Below are 25,629 nucleotides of genomic sequence, written 5' to 3'. Positions count from 1 at the left end.
CAGTTCTCGGACCTGTTGCCCAGATCCGGGGTCTGGCAAAGGAAAGAAAGGTAAACATTCCTGAGCTCTGTGAAAGGTTTCCTTCGTGAGAGCCAAAGTTAGCCGATTCCAGCCGCAGAGGGGCTGCGGAGATGTGGGCTGACGGGAATGGGAGTTTAAGCTAAACAGTTGTGAAGTTTCTGCGCCAATGTGTTTAAACTTCCTCTACTCAAAAAAAAAAGCTGACAGTGTTTCTCAAGTTTCCCCTGAGGGGAAGATTAGACCACAAGCGACAGTTACAATGTAACTGTCCATAAAACTCCAAACAATGAAGGCCAGTAAAGTAGCAGCAAGTTACAGCCTGCTTGACAGAACAAGGAACACCATGAGAAAGGGACATTCATATAATTAACCCAGCAAAACCTTCCCTAGGACTTATAAGCTGCACTAGCGGATCTACTTATGTAAATATAATTTCATATATATTATGTGAGTATATAATAATGTGCATATGAACACTAATTTATGTTTTATATATAGACATGTAAAATGTATAGATGATATATGAATAAAATATGATATATAACATCAAGAAGCACTGGTTAAGTAAAGGCTAATTTGACAGCTCATATTTTCACCAATCTTAATAGACTCACAGGTTTGGACTGAGGAGGGGAGGGATGTCTCAGTCACTAGAGTGCTAGCCTCTTAAGGACAAAGACCCCTAGAATCCACATAAAAGTGCTGGCCATGGTAGTTCACATCTGCAATTCCAGTCCTAAGGAGGCAGAGACAGGACAGTCGCTGGGGCTTCACCAGTCAGCCTAGCCTAAACATTATGTTTCCGGATACTGAGAGACCCTGTCTCAACAGAAATAGTTTTCTTAGGATGGCATCTAAGGCTATTCCCTGGCTCCCAAATGACACACACACACACACACACGCACACGCACACACACAGCCCTTAAACAACAGGCTGCAGCATGCAGAGGGGAGAAACTACTGTCTTTAACATGAACCTTCCTTTCTCAGCTTGCTGACCTGGCATTCCTCTGCCGTCAGGAAGAATGACTCCAATGTCTGCTTCATACGTTAGTTTTTCTTGAGTCTATTTCCTGAGACAGGAAACATCCACTTTGTTTAGTTCCTTTTGTCTTGGCAGAGCACAGGTCACTGGAAAGCCAAGGGGTCGTTTGTCCTTGGCTCCAGGACACACCCCTGGCTGAACAGGAGTGCATGAGTCACGTGGTGTAAAATGATTCCCTTGTTAGCAGGGCACATCTGCCTGAGAGTATAGGGAGGTCACATCCCACCTTTTCTGCTAGCTGTGTGACGTAGGGGCATCATTTAACGACACTTTTACAACAGGTGTGTACATATAAGGCCACCATCATAAAGTTGTCACAGAAAGGAGAAAGCTAACATGTTAATAAGTGTTAAAAAGAGTACCCAAAACATGTGCAACATGCAAATTCGGGTATAAATCTAACTTTAGATTTATGTGTGTATACACATAGAGACATACATATATTTCTTTAAAGTTTTTATGCCGAGTCAGCATTTTCCAATCACATTTAGATACTTTGGTTTTATCATTATAATTCTAGGAATTTGGAAGATTTACCCTGTATATGTCTAACGATCCTCAAGTTAATCACAATCAATTTTAATGTATGCACTTTCTAGCTGTGAACTTAAGGTTGAAAATACAATTTTTAAGCCCTGCCCCTACATGACATGAAAGGTTTAATGTGTTATTTCAGAAGACTTGTGTGTTAAAACATCTCTGAAAGGAAGTAGATATAAAGTCTAAGGGGAGCAGCTCACGCCCTGGTTGCCATCACTTCTCAAAACTGTTGAAACTGAACAGCTCTGGGGCACCAATTGCTAGAGACGGAGGGTAAACTTGTTGCTTGATAACAAACACCTTGCACACATTTTGGCTAAGAACCTTAATATTACTCTTACAATCATTCTATTATCTAAAAAGTTTTCTACGACATATCTAAAGGTGGCTTTACAGGGACACCATGCGGAACAATGGAGAACATGTCGAGATTGCACACAGGCCTGATGCCTCAGCCATGTTGCCCCGTTCTACTTGAACGAGTTCCTGCTCACCAAGCCTTGGGCTTTCACCCCGCATCTCCCCCACCCTTCCACTCATTCTTCTTTGGGCTCTGCAAGATCTTCCCTTTGGCGTCCCTCTCAAGACACATCTACTTTTCAGCAATGTCACCCTGGTTTTTCGCTGACTATGACTGAAGTTTCTTTAATAATTCCCCTTCCAGGTCACCCCAGCCTACTGTCTCTTCAGCTCATAATCACCCGGCCGCTTTCTGTCCACTTCGAGCAGGCAAGCTTGAAACTTGCAACTCCTCTCACTTTGAGTGAGAAGTCTCTATTGCCTTCCAACCCACGGTATGTACAAAATGACAGTTCTCTGGAAGCTTGGGGGGGGGGGGCTTTTCCTGTTTAGGAATGAATAAGATCTCTCACTGATAATGCTGTTGGCCCATCCTCTCCATCTGCTTGGGTGCTGGCTTCAAGTCTAAAGTCAGGTGGCAGAGTGAAGCCAACAGTTCCCAGGCCATTTTCAAACAGATGTTCATTTCAGCGTAGTTTTGCTAGTCTGGAAGAACAATCCTTTCCGGTTGTTAGTCTGGTTGTCCGAGGTCCTGACTGGTCAAAAGCCTCGAATGCACAGCTCTTCAGTCAACTACGACTTTCTAAGTCCCTCAGCTCCTTACAGACCCTGCCCTACAGTCCCACCCCCTAGCTTACTGAGGGGAATTGGTTTTTTTGGACAGATCTCATTCTGTGATCTAGTTTGCCCTTGAAATCCTTGCCCCTTAGTTTCCTGAGCACTGGGATTACAGGTCTCAGGCACCATACCTCTCACTCTTGGTTATTTTTGAAATTATTACCTCCTACTGAACAGGTAGGTACAGTTGGTGAGGTGAGGAAGAGGAGAGAAACAAGAGACAGGGAGGTCGAGAGGCTGCCTGGATACCTGTAGGTGTCCAAACGTTACTCTACTGTATTTTTAAACCTGCGTCTACAACAGGCATGCTCCCCAAATAGTCCCGATTCCTGGAAGCACTGAGAATGAGTTTTGTTCTGGCCTCTTGGGACTGCAGTGAGACACGACAGCCTCTTTGAGGCTCTCAAAAAGTTACACCAGTGCTACCAGTTAGGGCCTTTTAAACTTAGGGAACATTTTACATAACTTTTTTTTTTTCCAGTTGAAGAGGGAAAAGCAAGCATTAAAGTATTCAAGATGTCTTCCTGGCACTGCTGGCTCCAGACACAGGAGAGTATCACATTGTCTTTTTAAATTCCTAGAAATAAAATTCACCTGCGCCCTACCCAGGCCCTCATCCACCCTTCTGTCCTTGGAGGACAGGTAACAGAACACAATGTTTACATTACAAACTTGGCAGCGGCAGACTCTGTTGAGAAATAAAGTTTGACATTCACGGGAATTTAGTAATTTACTCAGCCCCCTAACGCGGCATTGACATAATTCAGGGAACAAGCCTCCAGGTTCATTTGACTCAATGTGCGAGTTCTTGGATATAAAGACTCCAAGCAGCCGCTCTTCACATGCCAAAACACACAGCTCTCAGGCTGGAGAGTCTCAGGATCTTGGCTCTGAAGCAGGTCAGACCCAGCCTGTGCTCCATTCTCACCGAAAGGATATGAGCCCAAAATATGAAAACTAGAAACTCAGATGCATGTGAAGCAGCATTTAGCTTCTTGAAAATTAAGAGAGGCGGGGTATGTGTGTAGGGACAGCTATGTATGTTCATAAGACTATATAACTTGGGGCTGGAGAGATGGCTCAGTGGTTAAGAGCATTGCCTGCTCTTCCAAAGGTCCTGAGTTCAATTCCCAGCAACCACATGGTGGCTTACAACCATCTGTAATGAGGTCTGGTGCCCTCTTGTGGCCTTCAGGCATACAAGCAGAAAGAATATTGTATACATAATAAATAAATATTTTAAAAAAAAGACTATGTAACTTGTTAACTATCTAACCAAGGTACAGATCCCCTGAGTGGGAGTGGGGCATATGTAGGCATATACCCAAAATATGGTCTTCTGTCTGAAGCTTCATCCATCTCTTTCTAAGTCAACCCTTTGACATCTTTATCAGAAGTAAGAAAGCGCCATAAGTGGTATGTACTATGAAGGTAGCTGTTTCTGCAGTTGAGTGAATGGGACAACTGGTGTAACTTAGCAGATGAGGCAGACACACATGAAGCAAACTTCAGCGGCCCCTGATGTCAAGGATGATTCCAAGTCAAGACCCATGCTGTGGCTGCCACCTTCTTGGATGTGGCTCTTCACTCAGCAAAGGCTCCTTGGCTATGGAATCCCCTTTCTTTTCAAATACATACATACATACATACATACATACATACATACATACATACATATATACATATATATATATATTTTCATACACTAATCTGAGCTCATGCTTTATCTCAAAATTGTTATAAGAACCGAGCCTACCTTTGTAGGAGAAGCAAGTAGCAAATCAAAAACTATAAAATGCCTAGCAGAGGACTGGTAGACCCTTATGTCTACAGAATTTCAAGTTCAGCTTAAAATCAAAGATATTTTCAGTAAATCCACCTATGAGAAAGTGTGGGACAGTGACAGTGATGTTATACATACTTTGATATATTCTAAACACACTTGTTAATCTCATTCCTTGGAATTAGATGAAGTCAGTGTTCTGGTTTATTTAAATGTGTTTCTTTCAAAATTAAAAAATGCATTTTGGCTGCCTTTAAAAATAACCTAGTAGAGTTGGGTAGTGGTGGCACACGCCTTTAATCCCAGCACTAGGGAGGCAGAGGCACGTGGATCTCTGTGAGTTCGAGGCCAGCCTGGTTTACCAAGGAAGTTCTAGGACAGATAGGATGGTTACATTGAGAAACTCTGTCTTGGGAAAACAAAAAATAAAGCAAAACAAAACAAACAAACAAAAAACCCAACAAACCTAGTAGAGCTTGTTATTAGTAGAGAATGTTTTAAAATTTTACATAATATGTAATTAATATTTACATACATATGTAATTACATAATATTATGTAATTAAATATGTAAAGTTTTTAAATGTTATATATAAAAACTATAATTAATCATACACAACTCTTTGACAATGACACCAACATACCCAATATTGACAGAGAATGCTTTAAAATTATATATAATAAACAAATTAAATATGTAAAGTTAAAATGTTATATGTAAAAATTATAAACAATCATACACACCAAGTTTAACAATGACACCAACATAGCCAACTATGTGTCTATAGTTAGAATAGAAATAAGTGAGAAATAGCAAATAGTCAAATCAATTGTTTAGTGAAGAAACAACATTCTTAAGCTGAATTAAAATATACATCAAAAGACTAGGGTGTAGCACAGTGTTAGAGTGCTTGCTTAGCATCCACAAGGCTCTGAGTTCAAGTCCTAGCACCAGAAAACAAACAAAAAAATAATTTCTTAGAAATAAGGTAAAATTAAAGCCAATAGCATTCAACGCAGTCACAATAGTTTATAACATTGGAGGAAAATACCTAATATCACTAAACAGTGACTTCTCAGCACCTTTAAGTAATTTTGAAAATTGCATTTTATCAAAACAAGTAGAACAAGGTGGAAGCTAAGACAGCATCTTTTTGCTAGGCCACTGATCCTATGTGTTGAGACCAGTATTAGGTGTTTTCCTGTTGAAGAGAAAGCTGGACCAAGATGATGATCAGACAAGACTGTCACTAGTACCATGACAGGTCTTGCCTAATAATATGCAAATTCTTCTATAGATGTGAAGTCTACATAAGCAAACTTTTGTAATCTATACACAGCACTGTCCTTTACTGATCCTGGAGAATTTAGTTCAAATATCCTTTAGACAAATCCTGAAGGACAACATGAATCCAGAGGCGGCACAGGATTAGACAGCATTCCACAGACATTGTTTAATTTGCTCCCGTCCATAAACCTTGAAGAGTCATGAGTCAATAGGGAGGTCAGCCGCCAAGTGTTCACCAATAAAAGTACAGAAATTGCTATATACTGGTGATATATGTCTTAAGATCGTGGATCATAGATATTGGCAAGAAAGTACCAACTGGACACTTCATTAGCAATAATTCATATAACCCCCAGAGCAGCTTCTGAGCAGATCTTGGGATGAGGTCCTGTGGGCACTTCTTCTACCCAGCTACCCTACGTCACTCCTCCACATGAACTCTCTATTAGTCCCGCATCCAGGGGTTCAGGGTAGTATTACTGGGGTACTACTGGTGAAAGAACTTATCTTTGGGGTGTGCAGGAGTTAGTTCTCCAACAATTCTTAATAGTAGAAATTGAGAGGTTGAAACAAAAACATAGCCTCATCTCAGAAGAGTCAGTATGAACTTTTCATTTTACAGTTAGCGTGAGCTGGTCTTAAAGTGGTTAAGGAATATTTAGAAAGTGAAGCAGAGTCTCTGATCCAAAGAGCACATCAGAATTTATATTTCAAGTATGCCGATATCCTTTCCTGTTCTAGACATCAAATTTAATCAACAAATTACAGATAATCTTCTACACTAACTTCAAGATGCATCAAGCCGACAGTCAGAATAACCTAAGCCTGGTGTAATGCATGCCACTAGCTGAGAACAAATAAGATATATGCCAACAAATAGATTGCTAACCCCTCCATGAAAGAAACAGTCTGGAGAAGGTCTTCTCGAATGCCATCCAGGCAGTGAGAGTGGCTGAGGGCCACTGGGAGAAAGCTCAGCACACATCATTAAGTAGAAAGTCCTGCCACAGGTTTCCCTCTTAACACAGAGCTGTATTTAAACAATGTACACTGCATTTGGCTTTTAGTTCCAAGACTGTTAGTCAACAAAGTTTCTACTGCCACCGCACTAGAATAAAGGGGAAATAAGGATACTTTTGTATAAATAATGATAAAGAAAGGCACTTTAGAAAGTGGTCTGACACTATTTTGTAAAATTAAGAGCAACTGCATCCAAGTTACCGAAATAAAGCAATTTCTACCTTCATCTTGTCAGTCTCTATGTGGATTTATTAAAAACCTAAAGATTGTTATGGCGTTAAATGCTTTAAGTTAAACGAAGACATGGAAACATGAAGAGCAGTCTATCGAGCAATCCTGCTCCTTGTCTTGCCAGTGCTATCAAGTTATCTCCCCGATCCCCATCTCGGTCTTCGGCTCATTTCACATCCTTTCTTGTGGCAATCTGTTAGCAACAGGAATCCACATATAAGCAACAGCCAGCTGCACTGTAAACACTTACTTTCTGTTTGTTCGCTACGAACTCAACTATGAATATGCAAATGACGACACACTTGGCATGTGCATTTCCCACAGGTACAAATTTTTTTCCTTGTGGGATGCAACTTAGCAGATGTATGGTACCATTTGTTGTTGACTTTCAAATTTTTCTAATGTTTATTTTCTCAGATCCAACTGTACTGAAGACATGTTTACTAATCCCTTTTTGGACAAAGATACACACATCCGCCTAGAAACCACACTAGACATCAAACTTATCAAAAACCCTAGCGACAACTAAACAGAGAATACTTGTAGTCTATGGGGTTTTACCTTTATGACAGCAAAAGCTTGGGCCACTGACATTAATTCAGTCCTTAATGAAGAAAATAGACTCCTCTGGTTTAAAGAAATTGTTTGAAGCCGGGCGATGGTGGTGCACGCCTTTAATCCCAGCACTCGGGAGGCAGAGGCAGGCGGATCTCTGTGAGTTCGAGACCAGCCTGGTCTACAGAGCTAGTTCCAGGACAGACTCCAAAGTCACAGAGAAACCCTGTCTCGAAAAACCAAAAAAAAAAAAAAAAAAAAAAAAAGAAGAAGTTGTTTGAATCGGAAGTGGGAGGGCTTTATTCACACTGAACAGGTAAGGTCTGTGGCCCTTCTCACACTTTGCAAACACATACACATATACATACACACCAAACCAAAAAATGCTAAGTCCAGAAATTTAACATAGCACATGAAAAAATACAGTAGTTCCAAGACCCTCGATGGGCACCTAAATACACAAATGGTACCAACCTCTCTGTTTATACCATTTTCTTCCTAGACATACACACCTATAAGAGTAGAATGCATAAACAATAAAAAACTACAGTAATCCTAGCAATATACTGCATTAAAAAGTCAGATAAATATGGTCACTGCCCCTTTCTCACTCAAAACGTCTAGTTGTATAGTAATGTTTTCTGCTCAGGTAGCCAAGAGAAGCAAAACCAGGGCTTAGAGGAACCTACTGCATTTCACTTAAGGAAAAAAAAAATGTGGGGCCTGGAGAAATGACTCAGTGGTTAAGAGCAGGTGTGCTCTTTCAGAGGACAAGAGCTTGATCGCCAGGATCTATGCCAGGCAGTTCACAACAATCTGTAACTCTACCTCCAGGGAAATTCAAGGTCACCAACACTTGCCCACATAAATACATACATAAGGACCAAAACAGAGACAAGTCTGCTGAGAACGAACCTAAGCTGCCTGTCGCAGCTGTTGATTCTGAAGGGTACGGGTCCTGTTATCCAGGCATGTAACTTTACCGCTAGCACAGCTCTGCTCCAGCCTGACCCTGTGAGTAATACCCAGGGGAAGGAGGTGTGTCCTTCCTCTAGACTGGGAATGCCCAGGCCATCCTTGACTCAGCTGCTCTTTGCTCTGCCTGTCAGTTCCTAACTAGTGTGTCAGAGAGGGACTGAGGCCTCCTGGGAAAGAGGGGAAAGGGAGAGTACTTTTCTTCTGGTTTTCCTTTACAAAGGGGTATAAATATACCTCTCCTTCCTTGCAATCATTTCCGGGGGAGGAGGCAAGGGGAGAGGGTTGGCAGGGAGGGGTGATTACATTTTAAGTTAACAGGAAACATATTTTAACAAATCAAGAATTTATAGACAAGAATATTGTTAATTATGTGTTTATATTCTCAAGGAAGGAAGGGCTAGATCATAATATGTAATAATTTATAAGTAATAAATTCTGTGATCACCAAAGAAGTGGTTAGGGTCATCTCACTTTATCAAAATTAAGAATTACATTTGTAATCAGGAATGACGATAGATGTTTTAATCAGAGCACTCCAAAGACAGATGAAGGCAGATTTCTATGACTTCAAAGCCACCCTGGTCTATATAGTGAGTTCCAGGCAAGTCAGTTACATGGTGAGACTGTAACTCAAAAAGAAAAACAGAGAAGGCAAACATTTAAGTTTTTTTCTGGCTATTCAGAAGCAGAGAAGACGGGGGCGGGGGCTCAAGGGCCCTCTCATTAGAGGTTCTGGGCCTTGTCCTGCTTTCTCTGCAGAGTACTATGGATACAGAACGCAGAACAAGGGAGGGACCACTACCCAAAGTCGGATGCCCGAGACAGTCCTCCAGCTTCCTGGTACTTGAGAGGAGGAAAGAAGGTGGACAAAGTTAAAAAAAAGAAAAAAAGACCTATTCTGAAACGGGCCTTCCTGTGTGTTGTCACCGGCAGAGAATCATGCATTTAGGACAAGGCACCACACCAAGGTGTGTAATCTAGGATCAGGTCTCTCCTTTCTATGACCTCTGAGTGGTGCAGAGTTGACTTATGTGATTTATTGCAGCCTTGCTTTCGAACAAGGAGGAACAGGCATGGAGGGACACTCAGAGGCCCGGGTGTGAAAAACATAACGATAACATGCCCAGGGAACCAGGAAAACAGAACGCAGGCTCTGCTCTGCACTGCTCATATTTAGAAAGGGTTTTGATCAAAATGTCAAACAGGTCAAGCCCACGTCTGCTTTTTGTTTTATGTGTGAAGCCAGCTAGGACCTGCTGTCAGGAGACCTCGGGGTCATGGGTGCACGGGGCATGCCTGAGGTTTATGTAAACTCGGGTGCCCAAGGGGCCCCTCAAGTTGGCAGATTTTACAGATTTACACAAACTGTCTCAGCCAGAAGCTCACAAGATGAAGTATCCAGCCAATGCCTACCATCACCTGGAGGACTGCAAAGTATGTGTTCAAGTTGCTAAACAGTGCGGCAGACAATTTCCACATGAGAAGAATGTGCTTGTATTTCCCATCCCTAAATCCTCACCTACGATTGAGTCACTTCCTTGTACTGGAGAGGAAACATGAGTCCCCAACAACGTCAGCTTGCGTGTCAGACAGAATGCCTTTACCCAACAGCTCAGGCAAAGGGGCCAGATCGCTGCTGTGTGCCTCCATGTGAAGCATACAGGTTGCATACTCCAGCAAACCAGGACAAAGATCGTCCCTAAAGAACCTCAAGTGGGAAGCTAGGTTATAGGAAGGTGGAATAAAACATGAACCTCATAGTGATAAGTGCAACCCTCGTGCAAAGAAAGAATCATAAAGGGGGAGGGTGCTGCAAATAATACAAAATCTGTGCCCCAGGTCACTCGCTGATAAGACACACCTCTGCTCCCTATCAGCGTCACCCACTTTTCCCAAGGCAGAACGAACTGTCCCAAGGGCTGGGGCAGAAGATAAGCCTTCTGGAGGCACAACAGGCAGTGCTTTAGGTCAAAGTGACAGGGTACCTGGGAGGTGAGGCCAGAAGCAGGCTGAGCTATCCGGCTTGTGCGCCTACACATGACACACTGGTGGATCAGGCCCCAGCATGGGGTTTCATCACTGGACGAGACACGGGTGCACTGTGTTGCACAGTCGGATCACAGGAGACCAGGACCACTCCTCTTGGAGAGCTCCCGGTGAAAGAGCAGAGGGGCAGAAGACAGCAGGGCCAGCTTCAGTGAGGAGCGGAGGGGGTCAGCAGATGAGGGACCTAGGAAAGGACTGCTGGAGCTGAGAGGGCAGCACAGCCAGGAGGGAGGAATGCGGAAAACGTCTTCATTTCATCTGCTGCTTTGCTTTCTAGCACAAACTAGGAACCCCATCTGTGTTTACCGAATGAATGTGATGCCCTCAGTCCAAGACGGTTCGAGAAATAAACTCATTCATTGTACAGGCCAGGGTGTTCCAAACAACTGTGTGCAAAACGTATTGGCAAAAGGGACATGTTTCCTGAGAAGTGCTCCTGACTCAGATGTTCATCTAGGCTGGGTTTTCTTGTTGACGTTTACGGAGTATTTACTTTGTACCCGGCACTCAGTAGCTTAGCTACATACCTGGGCCTGCTTGTCCTCATGAAAATACCTGCTTCTTCAACCCCACTACTAAATGTCCCTCTTCTTTAGAAATTTATGCACTACAAGGCAAGAGAAAGGTGGATTCTACGCAGCATAGGGAGGAACAGCAAAGGAGTCTACTTTGGGCCAGAGTTAAACTCTTTGAAATGCAGACGGGAAATCCAGGAGCAGTGGGTAGCAACTATAGTCCCAGGTGCTTGGGAGGCAGAGGGGGAGGATAACTGGAGCCTAGGAGTTCAGGACCTCCTCTCAAACATGAGGAAGAGAAAAGGGGATGCCCAGTTGTGGAGAATCAACAGGCCAAAAGAAACAAGGATAAGATGCACACTGGTCCAAGCCTCCTCTGTAGACATCACCGCCCATCAACGGCATCTGGGGTCCAGGTGCCCAGAGGAGAGAACGACACCCAGTTCTTAGGCTTGAAGGGGGGGGGGCTTATAGGTGAGAGAAAGAAAGCAGAGGATTCAAAAGAAGCCACATTAGATGGAGAGAGTTCACGGGAGAACGACAAGACTGAGGACGTCTGTTACGTAAGAGGAAACGTGAAAACTTGCCGTCACACAAGTTTCTGCTATCAAAGCTTTGGAAATGAATATTTCTTGGGCAAAAGAAAGCTGCATCGGTACCAACCCGGGTGCTGCTGACCTCCCACGTCACATGACTCATATTTAAACGAGACTATGAGGCTAACGTTCCTAGAGTATCTGATGAATATTTAGTACAGTGCCCCCCTGGTGACCCCCTCCTTCCACTGTCTTCCCGACCTTCCAGTTATTCCGAATTTCTCACTTACGTTCAGGCCCGTTCTTCCTAATATTTCCACACATATCATGACGGGCCTCTTCTTGCATCCTACTATAATTTTTCATGTTTCTCTCTTTCCACATATCGGAAAGAAAAATGAAAAGGCTGTTAAAAATCTCCGTGCTCACCAGAGAACGAAAGTACGATGAATAGCTCCACGCCTTACAGAAAAGAGGGTCATTTTTCCTGTAGGTCTCATCCCTTGACTGCATATGACAGTCGAATAAACTTATACCGGGTACGTTATAGAATATGTGTTTGTCTAGAAGCTATTTTTCACAGAGTCTTCTCGTCAGTAATTATGACCTGGCACCCTCAACTCCACCTCATGAGTCATCTCAAACTCAGCTGAGCTTTTGTTTATGGTTCTGCAGCCCTTTGTATTTGGGGTGCAACGAGGTCATTTTTCTTCTTAAATGAACCTACTTAACTGTTTCTAACTTAAAAAAAAATAAGTCAGAGGAGCAGAGAGAGAGAGCTAAGCAACTAACAGTGCTGGCTGCTCTTCCAAAAGACTTGGGTGTGATTTCCCAACACCCACATGGTAGCTTGCGACATCATGTAACTCCGATTCCGGGGATCTGATGCCCTCTATTGACTTCTGTGAGCACCTGCATGCCTGTGGTGTGCATACATACACAGTCTGACACACACGCGCGGCATAAAATGAAAATAAGCAAATCTTCCAAACAACAATGGCAAAGAGAAGTCGGGTCAGAAAGCTGTTATTTGATGGAGAGAAAACCAATGACTTGTAAATCTTCAGTCTGCTAAACCAAAATATGGGAGAAACACAGCACTTAGAAAACTGTCTGTGCCCCGAACACATGCACAGTTCAAGACTTTCTGGTTTGATTGAAAATAAAAATACTTTTTTAACTTAGTATAGTTTTAAAACTATAATATAACATTCTCAGAACAAGTAACCCTTTGGAGTCCAATACAGGAGGCCAAAAGAGCAGCCAGCCCTTCGGGACTATCTCAAATCTGCCCTTTGGCACATTTTCCACCCTGTTGTCCAGTGTCTAAAGGCAGCTCTCACCCTGAAATCTGCCTCCTTCTTCTCCTGCGCTCCTTCACCTGATTCGAAACCCTTCCAGAAGCCTCCCGTGCAGGCCCCGGGCAGGTCTGCTCAGTATGGAACTACAGCTCAGCACTTCTTCTGTCTAACGAACATGGCTATTCCTTTCTGAGTCTCTGAGGGTGAGGAGAAAGACTACGCCATCCCTGCCACCTCCTCCACCCAAAAGGGGCCCAAGATTTACTAGTGAGAAACAGTATTTAACAAAACAGACAGCACCAAAGCTGAACGTGAAGCTCATCTCAGTGAGAAACTGAAAATAAAAAAAAAGAAAAGAAAAGAAAATCTACCCCGGAACAGCTCTGTGTTCAAGCCCAAGGCCAGGCTATCTCCAGCACATGGATTTTGAATGGAGGTAGCCTCCATTTAAGAGAAGTACCCAGTGACTCTGAGTTTCTCCTCGCTGGAGCCAAGCAGATTCACTGGCACTACTGCCGCAATGGCACGGCCCTTGTGGGAACAGAAGCCCCTTTCCTTTTATGCTAACCCCAAGCCTCGAGAGGAAACCCAGGGGCAGATTCTAGGTTAGAAAAACAATGGTTTCTTCTCTGCTGAGTTCTGTGGTCACTACAAGACTCGACATTTTTCTATGCAAACCACATTAATATTAAATATGCTTATACTAGACTTACCCTTCACTTTCCCAAAGCAATAACAGCCATAAGAATAGGAGGCCTGAGTTAAGTCAATGGCCACTATAATAGTGTTTAATGGTACTCACTAAACAGGCTCTCAGACACCATCTCCCAATTTATACAAGCTCCCAACCACACAAAAGCAAACTTCTAAGCCATGTCATGATAGCCCAAACTATTATATACTATATATCAGTTCATGTCAAATTGCCAAGATGACTTCTACTCGGAGCTTAATGTCCTAGCTCAAATCTAAGATTTTACCAATTAAAAAATGAGAAAAAAAAAAACCCTAAAACAAAAGGTTATTAAACAACCAAATACTCGTCATGCTGACCTGGTTGCTCGGTGTCTGCTTCAGTTTTTGAAGAACCCGGGGCGACAGGAAGAGGCCGAGGGGGGCGGGGCTTGGGAGTGGGTGGTGAAATCCTTTTCCTTCCAATATATTCAACGTAAGTTCCCGGAAAGTCTCCCCTTTCCCCGGTGGTTTCATTGTAGCCATTTAACCAGCCAATATCTTCAGGCCGAGCTTCCTGGCCATCACTGAATCCAAGAGCCAGTAAGGAGCCTTTATTCACGGTCAGTATGTCCCCCAAGTGCAGGTCGATGTCCTCTTCTCTCTCCTTCTTGTAGTCGTACAGCGCTCGGTACTGGTACCCTTCGGCGCTCATGTCTGCAGCTCTGTCAGCCGGCAACAGAGGAGTCGGCTTGTACACCACAGTCTTGAGTTTTACGTTTTGAGGGAAAGCGAGTTCACAGAATGGGCTAAAATCCCTAACGGGTGGCCAGCCGAGGACGAAGGACCGCTATCCAAAGGCTTAAGAGAGCTGACTGGCCGTCCGGCTGTCCATCTGTCCTCCATCAATGGTGTGACTGAAGACAAGGCTCTACTCCCTCGGCATGCCGCAGTCCGCCCTGGTGTCCTTCTCAGCGGCCTGTCAACACCTCGACTCCAGGCTGACTCTCGCAGCGAGGCCCGATCCTTTCTGACGTTCTTGTCACACTGTCCATCTGTCGTCTGATTTTACTGCCACACTCCCCTCTCAGCTTCACCTAGCAAAGCAGAAACCAGGCTTATGAATGAGCATCACACTTTGCCATCTGTGGGGATTTGAATTTCTACTTTCATTCAACAAGTACTTAATCACTCTGGCAGGCGACATACACGGGCCAGTGTGCAACTGCTTGACACAGTATACACCACCAAGATTAGCGAGACAGGCCCTGCCTTCTAAGAACACTGGGCGGGACAGGAGAAGGAGCCCTAGCGCGTGGCAATGTTCTGGAGATAAGACCAGTACACAAGGAACCAAAACATTAGGTAAATGTCATGATAGATGCTGACACGAAACGCCATGGGGTTCGAGTGAGAGAGACACCACACTGCAGGAATCTGCAGCCAGAATGGAATGTAAGGCATGCTCCTGGCTACAGACAGACCAAGCAAATGTCATAGTACAGAAAGACGCAAAGGCAGTCTCATCCATCAGAAGACAAAGCGGGAAGAGTGAACCTGGGTTGGAAAGGCAATCAGGTCATCTGAAATGCACATGGACAGCCAGCGTATGTCAGTCCTCGACAGTGCACACTGCACAGCCATGCGGGGAAGCAGTCACGGGAAAGCCTGTACTAAAGGAATCCCAGTCTGGTCTTGATGCCCGGATGGACCGGCACAGGGAAAGAATGGAAGCAAGGGCTGCTGAGAAAGGAAGGACAGAGACAGAGAGGCCGCAGAGGGCCTGTAAAGGCGCAGACTGAAGTGGTACACAGTATTCAGGGGGAAAACGTGTGGAAGGTGGACAAGGCTCACTGGCAGAAGCAAGGGGGGCAAGTGCTTGACCCAGTGCTGCTGAGAATTAATTCCATACCAATATTAGGCAAAGGAAAGCCGAGAGACCTGCTAGGCTCATGGGATAGAGATAGCCACTGCAGAAGTACTAGTGACCGGCAGAAAACTCCGGCTGAAATCAGGAGGACACCGGAGGCATTTTAAGAAGAGCTGATTTCAGTGGGGCAGGAACCATCACTGACTTTCTTGGATGCCAGATTGCAGGCCAGTAGTGAGGATACCGTTAGATCTTAAGGAGTTAAGATAGGAAAGGAAGTAGCCATGCTGCTGCTGCTGCCGCTGCGGAAGTACTATGTAAAACAGGCTTGGCAGAGGACAGGGTAATGACAAACATTGTCATATGGGGGCAGAGCAATCCGGGAGAGCTTTAGTCATCCTGGATGACTAGTAGGACTGCAGGCACCATAGATCCACGCTGCACCCCACGTACTGATCAAGGCCACCTTTACTGCAGAGACTAAATTCAAGCTAAAGGTTTCAGTTCAGCAACCTGTACAATAAAGCCACACAGGTCTGTGTCCCATCAAGGAGACTTTCCTAAGTTTAGGAGAGAGAAACACTTTAGCAGTTGAGTGTTACAGGCACTCTTCAGTGCCGGCGTCTTAAGAAGCAAAATCTAATCACAGATTAATTGTTGTGTTGGCATTCAGAAGTGTGAAGCATTCAACTTCACATGGCTAAAACCTCTTAGCTTTATACAATAACGCTCTAAGGAGGGCTGCATATTAAAAGGAAGCAAAAACAAACACTGGAAATCTTTGTGTAGCAAGAATATTAATTTGGGATAGTGCTCTACTTTGCATTTCAGACATCAGAGGGGGAAAAAAATTAATGCGGCCAGTGGAGCGTATGAGAAAAATAAGCTAGATTACGTTTGAAGAAAACCTCTCCTTCTGAAAGATCCAGAATCAAATTAAATATTCATTGCATAAATTCACACAAAAATGTAGAACTAGCAAATCTCATTTTTTTTGTACTAATGTGCTCTGTACAAAAGAGACATAGAACTCCAAAGAACATGAAAATTTACATATCCCTAAAAGCTTGGAAACCAGGCAATATGCCTAAGAATAATTTAATTCCTTCAAATCTGCCCTGAAATTTTTGTTAGCTTTTCCTGGCAATGTATGTCTTTGGGGGGGGGAGGGGAAAGTCCTAAGTCAGTAGCCAGGGCCGATCTTTCTGCCAGCTGGTGCCTTGCACTTCGTCAATTGCAACCACCCAGAGGACCAGCTTGGTGGGATTCTCAGTAGAACAGGAAATGCAATGCCTCCAGCCCCAGCCTCCATGAAACAAGCCCCTAACACACAGCACAATGATGCAGTTAGGCCTGTTCCACACCAGCGACTCAGAAACTGTTCCCAGCCCTTTCAGGGCTTTCTGACCCTGAGAGCCTCTTGATTGTGCCTGGGGCTAAGTCCACAGAAGGGGAGAGACTCTGGGAGGAGTCTGATAACAGTTGGAGGCTAGATTCTGGAGAAGCAATCCCCACCCTGTAAGCCTAGGCCTCTAAGCTTGGGCCAATGCTCTCTCCCTGCCACTGGCAAGAGAATCTTAAAAGCTCTGCAGAACCCCAGGTTTTACTCTGATCCAGAAACCCCAGATCTCTTACGGCTCGCGGATTGCAAGTTGAATGTGACTCAGGGATGGCAAGTAGAACAAGGCCAGGATGATCAATGCAGACGGTTAAGGTTGGGTGTCAAGGAAGCAGTCTAGAAGCAATGTTGTAAAAAGTGGGTGAGCACACAAGTCATTCACTTGGGTGGGGACCTGGTCCTGTGGTGACAAGGTTCAGAGAGACCTTGGCCCGGCAGAGAAGGCAAGCAGCCCTCTCTGACTGCACTGGGTACACTTCTCTGGCCTGCCATACCCATTTAAATGAGGCGATGTTATCACAATCAGCATCACGTGATATCTATACCTACTGCGAGCTGTGCCTCCATTAACCCCTTCCATCCCCACAGTAACCAAGGTACTCTAGATATTCTTACTTGACAAGTGGGGGAAGTTTAGCATCTCAGGCGTGATTGCATTCAGCACCAGATGCAGAACCTAAATATAGATCCAGTCAACGTGTGGAGCCCCCGCTTTGAAGACCACCATAACTTATTTCCACCTCAACTATGCCAATGTCCTCCAACACGACTCCATTAAAAGACATCTTTGCCTAGGAAGTCCATAAACTAGGGAATAAAAGAATCCTGAGCCCATCACTTCTGGACGACTGCCCACTTCTGGAAACCTGCCCTTCTCTGTCCTGCAAAGGCAAAGGAAGCTCCTGCCACTTGTGTTCCTCTTGGCCTGTCTGCCCTCTGCTACTCTCCTGGGCCCCTTACTGCACAGTTTCTAAAACCTTGGCTCCTCCCTGGGGAGATAAGCGAAGCCCCAACCCAGAGTCACAAGGACTGGCAAGCTCTCCCTTGCTTTGTCCCCAGGACTGCAGCACCCAGCGGCCTGAAGCATGGGGAGTGCCCGTGTCGCCCTCCTGAGATCAATTTGGAGTTTGGACATCACAGCTATTTCCCACTTTCACCGAATTCTGCCTCCCACTCTCTTGGACTACAAACACCTGCCCAGCGAGCTCTTCCCAGCCAGATTCACTTTATATGTGGACCACAGTCACTGTCAACAAAGTAGTACTTTCAGATACCCAGGCAAGTTTATGCTGTAAACTGTTAGCTAGGCTAGGATATTGTATCCCCCCAAAGGAGCATAAAGGAATTCTGTAAGAAATTGAAAAGTAACTTATTCTTATACAAGATCATATGCAACTGCCTTATGGGAATTATTATTATTATTATTTTGCTCCAGTCTCTCAACCCTTTCATGGCTGTGCCACTCACTAGAAGTAAATTTTCTTTCTCTGCTAACACACAGAGCAATTTTTATTTTATTTGCCCAAATAAAATTGTTTCTAAGGCTTGACAATTACAAATCCGTGACTGCTTAATGTACAATGGCTTAAATATAAATTTTTTTTTTACTTATTTATGTATTTTTAGTTTAACCTTCTAATCTGCAGGCACAATGAGAAAGAACCAAACAAACACTCTGAAAAGCCCTCTGGTTTTGTTGCGTTATTATATTCCCCTTTTACAAAGGACAGGATTTGGGAAACCGAGAGAGGAGGCAGAAATAATGGACCTCCTCAAACTGCATTTAAAATAAAAAACAAACAAAAAGACAAGACGATATCTATTTGTACATCGCCATCCTGTGATAAAATTAGCAGCGTGACCCTGGGTGGCAGCACCAAAAGGCTCTATAGCCAAGACAAGGTGGGGAGCCTACACCTCCATGTGTAACCTCCCCCCTTAGTGTGACAGAGCTCAGAGTCTACAGTAAATGTCCCACCTCAACTTACAGTCTTTTGAGCAACAAGAACTGTTACGTGAAAATATGTCTACCTTTCAAAATTCTTGAAGTTATTAACTATTAAACAGACCTAAGAGTCTAGTAAAGATATGCTCAGTGGCCAAGAGCACTGTCTGCTCTTCCAGAGGTCCTGAGTTCAATTCCCAGCAACCACATGGTGGCTCTAAACCATCAAAATGAGATCTGGCGCCCTCCTCTGGCGTGTGGGTATACATGAAGGCAGAAAGTTGTATACATAATAAATAAATCTTTAAAAAAAAAAAAAGACCATGAGTCTACATATAAAGTGATGGGATTGAATAGTCTCAATTAAAATAGAATGAAAAAGATGGGCTCAATGTAAGCCCAGTGTTACAGCATCTGATATCTTCATTCCTTTGGAAAGCAATGAGCTAGGCAGAATGCACTGCCTGCTGCCCCACTCCAGGCTGGGTAGCTAATGTGGGTAGGTAGGGTGTGGAGGCTGTAATTCCTGCCTGCAAGCCATTTAGGGGCAGAGAGTACACATCCAGGTGACACAGTAAAGAGACAGGGCTGCAAAGCGGTTACAGCACTGGGTGTCCCTGAGCACACCAAGAAGAGGAGAGGAGAGGGCTCCACTGGCCCATTCACAGCAGTCCTTCAAAGACTAAGAGGGTCAGGATGGAGAGAGGGGTAAGACGAAGGGCCATGTGACCAAGATGGGATCCTTCCACCAAGAAGAAGATATGAGGCAAATATGCCTGGTTCCTTGCATCACCACAGTAGAGAGGGATTGAAATGATGGCCCTGGGAGGAATGACCAAAGGGAGATGCCCTAAAGTACTCCTTCTTGTGAAACACACACGAGAGAAGAAAGAAAGAAAGAAAGAAAGAAAGAAAGAAAGAAAGAAAGAAAGGAAGGAAGGAAGGAAGGAAGGAAGGAAGGAAGGAAGGAAGGAAGGAAGGAAGGAAGGAAGAAAGAAAGGAAGGAAGGAAGGAAGAAAGGAAGAAAGGAAAGGAAAGGAAAGGAAGAAAGAAAAGGAAGGAAGAAAGAAAAGGAAGGAAGGAAGGAAGGAAGGAAGGAAGGAAGGAAGGAAGGAAGGAAGGAAGGAAGGAAGGGAAAGAGGAAAATAAAAAAGGAAGGAAGGAGGAAGGAAGAAGAGAGAGAGAGAGAGAGAGAGAGAGAGAGAGAGAGAGAGAGAGAGAGAGAGAACAATAAGAGTCCTTAAAATTCATGGCAGGAAGGGTGAATTCTGCCCTGCAGCTAACAGGGGCTGTCCTGATCCCTGCCAAGATAGGTAGCTATTGGCAAGTCCTTGAACCCTCCCTCCTTTACCATTTCATCACCTGTGAGGCCTTGGAAGAAGTAGGCCTCTCACTAGGTCATTACGAGGATTAAAGGCAATTACACTCACAAAGCACGTAGCACCATGCTTCTCGGTACAAGCTTAATATAATTATCCCTGACTCGGGGCTCGCTGTGTGCCAGGCACAGTGCTGGGAGCTCTGCGTGCACCCTTGCAAATGCCGTGGCTTAATTGTCAGCCCCATTTTGCAGATGGGAAAACAAACCGAGTGAAATAGCGTGCTGAAGTGACAGTCAACTGTAGTGGTGGCACTCTTGCAGACTGCTCTCAGGAATGACAGGACCGCTAGCAATATCAGCATTGAACGTCACTGCCTTTTACACAATGCAGATTTAAAACAGAAACAGACAGGTGCCAGGAATTTTCTCTTGCGTTGCCTTTCAATGCTGCAAGCAGTTCTAAAAGAAGCCCGAAGCTACCTAAAATAAAACCCTGCTGTAAATAGAGTCAGATAGAGCCTGCCTGTGGACTTAGCCCAAGTAATTCTCTCTCCAGACCCAAGGTGGAAAGCAGCTGGGTAGAGGTCAGAGGGGTGTTACGTGGGAGGGAGGGTGATGGGAGCCTGCTTGGTGACAGGGCACGAGGTGGGAGTCATGACACTGTCCTCTAATTGGGTTTCATGGCTGCTCCCTAGGCTGCCCTCAGAAAGGAAAATCTGAGCATGCTAACGCAATGCTCAGGAGAATGAGGGCAGCTGGGTCCTCATGGGATGAACCCAGTCCTCAGGGCCACAGAGGCATTCCAGGAGGAAGGCAAGGGGCAAAGGCTGAACCGCCCGGCAAGGCATCTGGCTTCTACCGACTCACAACAGCCATTGGCAGAGCCTCCTGACCCTCTGCCAGGTTCCTATGTCTTCAGTTCTCTCCCAGGTGATCATTAACCTGAGGACTATTTTGACTACAGGTGCTGATGGCTATACATTTGATTGACTTTAAGGAAAACAATGGTGGCAGAACAAAATCTCCAGCGATGTTTTTACGGGCCCTTTTTATTTCTGCAGTTGAGGTTGTAGTACACTCACCCCACATCTCACCAGAAGAAGGTATTGAGGTGGGGGGTGGAGAGCGTATAATCCAAACAGACTAGCTGTATGTAATTACAGTCTACTTTTCAGTTCATTTGGCCTTAGTGTACAAGAAATGGCCTTTAATTGCCACTACTTGAGGCACGTGATTTCAGTAAGAGTGCCTGCAAAACCATGACCAAAAAAAAAAAAAAAAAAAAAAAAAATCACATTAGGGAGGACACAAACGAGGCTTTAAAAAAAAAACACAATAAATAATGAGAACTTGAAAAGTCAATCACAACCGAGGTTTCAAGAAGGAAAAATGATACAATTTACATTGTCTAATTTTAAAGTAAAAACAAAATTGACAGTTGGGTTTGGTGGCACAAACCTATAACCAACCCTAGGGCTTGGGAGGTAGTGGTAAAAGGGTCAAGAGTTCTAAGTCAACTTCTGCTACAAGTAGAGAGAATTCAAGGCCAGTCTGGACTGCTGTTGCTAGCAAAACCCTGCACCATGCAAGGGGCTCTGGGCTTAGCCAACCCAATACGCATAATGGACTGACAGGGGCTAAGTTCTTATTCATGAGACATCAAAAGTAAAAGCTCACTCAAACGTTAGCTCAGCTGGCTATAGTTAACTAGACCATGAACCTCCTCCCTATCCCCTCCCGCCCCTCCCACCCCCCACCCCCCCACCCCCCCACCCCCCCACCCCGCCAGTTGGATCATTCACTAACTATCCAATAAAACACATTTTGCAAATCAAAAATGCAAACACAATAAAAGCTGAACCAGAATTGTTTCTGTTTTAACAAGTATGTGGACAATTTTTCAAAGTGAATGCTTTTTACAACACTCCTCTGAACTACTTAGGAGAAAGGGGGGCAGAAAGGAAATTTCAATCAACACTATAACCTTAAAGCTCATGGTGTTTGTGGCAAAAGTTTAAAGGAACAGCCAACACTTTTAAGGGTACAAAGTTTGTGAGTTGCATAGACTTGTACTTAAGATTCAAACCCTTCTGAGAAATTGAGGTGACAGGGGAAAGGGGACAAGAAAGGGTAATGGGGGAGTGAGTACGACCAAAATGTGTAACATGCATGTATAAAAATGTCCCAAAAAGTTGCCAGGCAGTGGTGGCGCACTGCCTTTAATCCCAGCACTTGGGAGGCAGAGGCAAGCGGATCTCTGTACATTCAAGACCAGCCTGGTCTACAGAGCTAGCTCCAAGACAGCTAGGGCTTTGCACAGAAAAACCATGTCCCAAAAAACCAAAAAGGAAAAAAAAAAGTTCCAAAAAATTAATATGCACTAACAAAAATTTTTTAAAAAAGCAATTCATCAGCTTAGGTGTAATTAACATAAACCCACCAACAGCAGTCAAAATCCATATTCCTGTAACATGTTCTATTGCTCTCTCCCCAAACCAACTTTATAAAAAAAAAAAAACTAAAGAAAAAGCACATTGGATCAGTGGGCAGTGAGACACTTTTTTACATGGCTACAGTGCAGCACAGATGTGAAAAAGCAGAGTGCTATCATAAAAAATGCAAATAAAACAGCAGATAACAATGTGCACATGGCAGAGTTCTGTTATGCAACTAGGAACAAGTCCCAGGGCAAGATGAAAGTTAAGAGCAAACTCTCCCACAGCAGTCTGAGAGCCAGGATCAGCTAAGTCCAACTTTCTTCAAATCATAAAAACGGACAGATTGCTAAGGAAGAGGAGTGTGGCCTGCAACAGGCGCACAGGGGAAGGCGGCCGGTGGTGGCATTGCAGGGAACTTCTGCAAAGCCAGGAGCTTCCCCCACTCGCCTTTTCTATTTCAACCTGACTTTGAATCAGGAGCGGTGCAAGAAGAATTAGGATCATTTTCTTTGTAATAGGCAAAAATAGTTATTTTCTAAATTTTAAACAACTTGTGTGCTTAAGAAAACGACCTGCTTACCATTGTTTTATCTCAAAAACAGTGAATGTAACTGGCAAAAAAAAAAAAAAAAATCTCCTGGGGTGCTGGTTCCTTGTTCAGTGACAAACGATACAGGGTCACCTCACCTGTGCAGAAGGCCCTGAAGTCCTAATGATTTGTACTTTAGAAACCATTAATCTGCTAATCCGTGGCAGAAATAACCCCGTCTGCCTACTACTCCAAGCTTTTTTTGCTCATAATTTACTATCCTTAAGGTGCCCAAAACACACTATGAGCTAACGAAATATTAAGAGTGGGCTCCACATGGAGTCTAGGTCAATCAGCTCTGTGAATGCTCCTACCACCTAAAACTTGAAACTCGATCTCACTAAAAATGACAATCTCATGCTACATTCAAAACCCGGAACTGCTTTATCCTACTTCGCACTGTCTGACAAAAGGGAAAGACAGGGAAAGAAAGGGGGGAAATTTTTAAGCCCTAAAACCATGAAACCCCTAAATAAAGCCTAAACTCACACCAGTACAGAACCAGAGCCTGCAGCTCCTTCGAGAATTAACGGTGGAAGAGAGACCTTTCCGGTATTAGCAGTGCCAGGAGCAGAATTCCCCTGAATCCAGTGCCGGCACACAGCATTCAACATGCCACAGCCACTCCGCTCACACCCTTGCATTATTGTGCGCGAAAGCTGGTAACCAAAATGCATTTCTGTACATGCGTGCCTGGTCAGAGCGTTTCTATTCTCTTTGTCTCGTGATCTGCCGGGCAGTTTCTGCCTTTGGGAAGGAAGTGGCTTGCAGACAATTCCCCCTGATATTTTAGCCTAGGCTTGTACGAGGGGCCGGCTCTCCCGGGTCGGCCGCATATTGCTGGGCAGGTCCCTCCAGGGTTGCCCCGCGTTGGGAAAAGCTGGATTTCCGGGCGGTGCCAGGATCCCACTCATTATGCCTCCAGCAACCTGTCCAAGCCCGGCGGGCGCCAGACGCCAAGCTAGAGCCCCAGCCACCGACCGCCCCGAGGCGCACTTCCCCCACCCCGGAAGAGGAGGGCGGCAAACTTCGGCGGGCGGGGGTTGGGGGCGAGCTCCGGGGACCACCGTGGCCCAGCTTGGCCGGCGACCCCGGCTGCAGCTGCCAGGCCTGGAGGGGACGTCACGCTATTGCAAAGACAGAGATCCAGGCGCTCTCCTCGCGCGCTCCCGGTTCCAGGAAGCTGCAGGGCAAAAGGGGACCCTCGGAAGCGTGAGGTGACGAAGGAGGAGGGGAGTCGGCGATAGCTGGCAACTCCGGGACCAAATGCGCCCGGTAGCGAGCAAAGCCGGGTAGCACCGAGGAAACGACAGCAGGAGGTGGTCGCGACCATGCAGGCTAGCCACTGGCCCGAGAAGGCTTTTCAGCGGCGGAGAGATGCTGGCGACTGGGGGCTGGCAGCTGGGTCGCTTCCCCTCGAGTGGCTCCACAGCAGAAGCGGCTGCCGGTGACAGGAAGAGCAGCGGCCGAGCGTGTTCGCACTGCCTCCCCCTCCCGGGCACACGGGGACCCACCGCTGCCGCCACCTACCTCCGGAGCGGCTCGCTTCCTTCCTCTGCCTGGCCTGGGCTCCAGCGGCCTCTCAAGCTCGCAGCTCACAGGCGCCTGCGATCCAACTGCGACCCGCCGGCGCTCCGCTGACCAGGTTCTTTGCTTGCACAGCCGTCCTCGCCGTGGCCGCTGCTTCCTCCAACTCGGCTCCAGCTGCTCGCTACTCCTTGCCGTGCACCCTCGGCTCCAGCGCCTGGCGCCAGCCCCGCCCCTGACCCGCCCCTCCGCCCCGCCCCCAGACACACACCAATCAGCTCCCGAGACCCCGCCCCCAGAGCCCGAGCCGCGCCCTCCGCCTCTACCAGTCTCCGGGCGGGCGACCAGGGTCCGGGCGCAGTTCTCGGTGCCTACCGCCCCTACCCCCAATCCCCTCCCCCGCCGCCCTCGCCTCCGCCCCCGGCACGGGGATGTCCCAGGCGACCGGACGGCGGGCGGTCACCGCTGCGGAGCTCTACGTCTGCGCGCTTGGGGCTGGTTCGTCTGCGGGGCGTCTCCCGGGCCCGACAGGGAATGGAGGTGGGGACCCAGGGGGAGGTAGAAGATAAGTTCTGGCCTCCTGGGAATCCCCGGCTTGCTACCTGCTCTCTTCAAGACCCTGCGTCTTTCCAACACACTAGAGTTTCAGAAGCAGTGGCTAGGGTCAGGAGGACGCAGATGCCAAGGCTCACCAAAGAAGGGAGGCCCTGTAATTCCTGGCCTCGCCAGCACAGCTTCCCTAGTGGTCAGAAAAACCGCGCCACCCGGCGTGGCACTTCTGGGGTGAAGGAGGGGTGAAAGGGTGAGCCAGAGCAAGGAGTGCCCGCAGCCTGAGCCGCCTGCAAAACCCTGGCACCGCTGCCTCCTGAGCCA

General features: G+C 45.8%; 1 protein-coding gene across 1 annotated transcript in view; it reads right to left on the bottom strand.

Annotated features, from left to right (window-relative positions):
• Nucleotides 1-24,959, bottom strand: part of Pik3r1 (phosphoinositide-3-kinase regulatory subunit 1) — an 82,981-nt gene extending 58,022 nt beyond the window's left edge. The window contains exons 1-2 of the mRNA XM_057789476.1: nucleotides 24,760-24,959; nucleotides 14,049-14,764 (exon numbers count right to left, since the gene is read on the bottom strand). Of these exons, the coding sequence (XP_057645459.1) occupies nucleotides 14,049-14,382 (334 nt within the window). The 5' untranslated portion in view covers nucleotides 14,383-14,764; nucleotides 24,760-24,959. The remainder of the gene's footprint in view (nucleotides 1-14,048; nucleotides 14,765-24,759) is intronic.
• Between the last annotated feature and the right edge of the window lie 670 nt (nucleotides 24,960-25,629).

The sequence above is a fragment of the Chionomys nivalis genome, chromosome 15, assembly GCF_950005125.1.
Source record: "Chionomys nivalis chromosome 15, mChiNiv1.1, whole genome shotgun sequence".
NCBI lineage: Eukaryota > Metazoa > Chordata > Mammalia > Rodentia > Cricetidae > Chionomys > Chionomys nivalis.
Note: the sequence above shows the minus strand (reverse complement) of the source record. Positions and strands in the feature narration are given on the sequence as shown.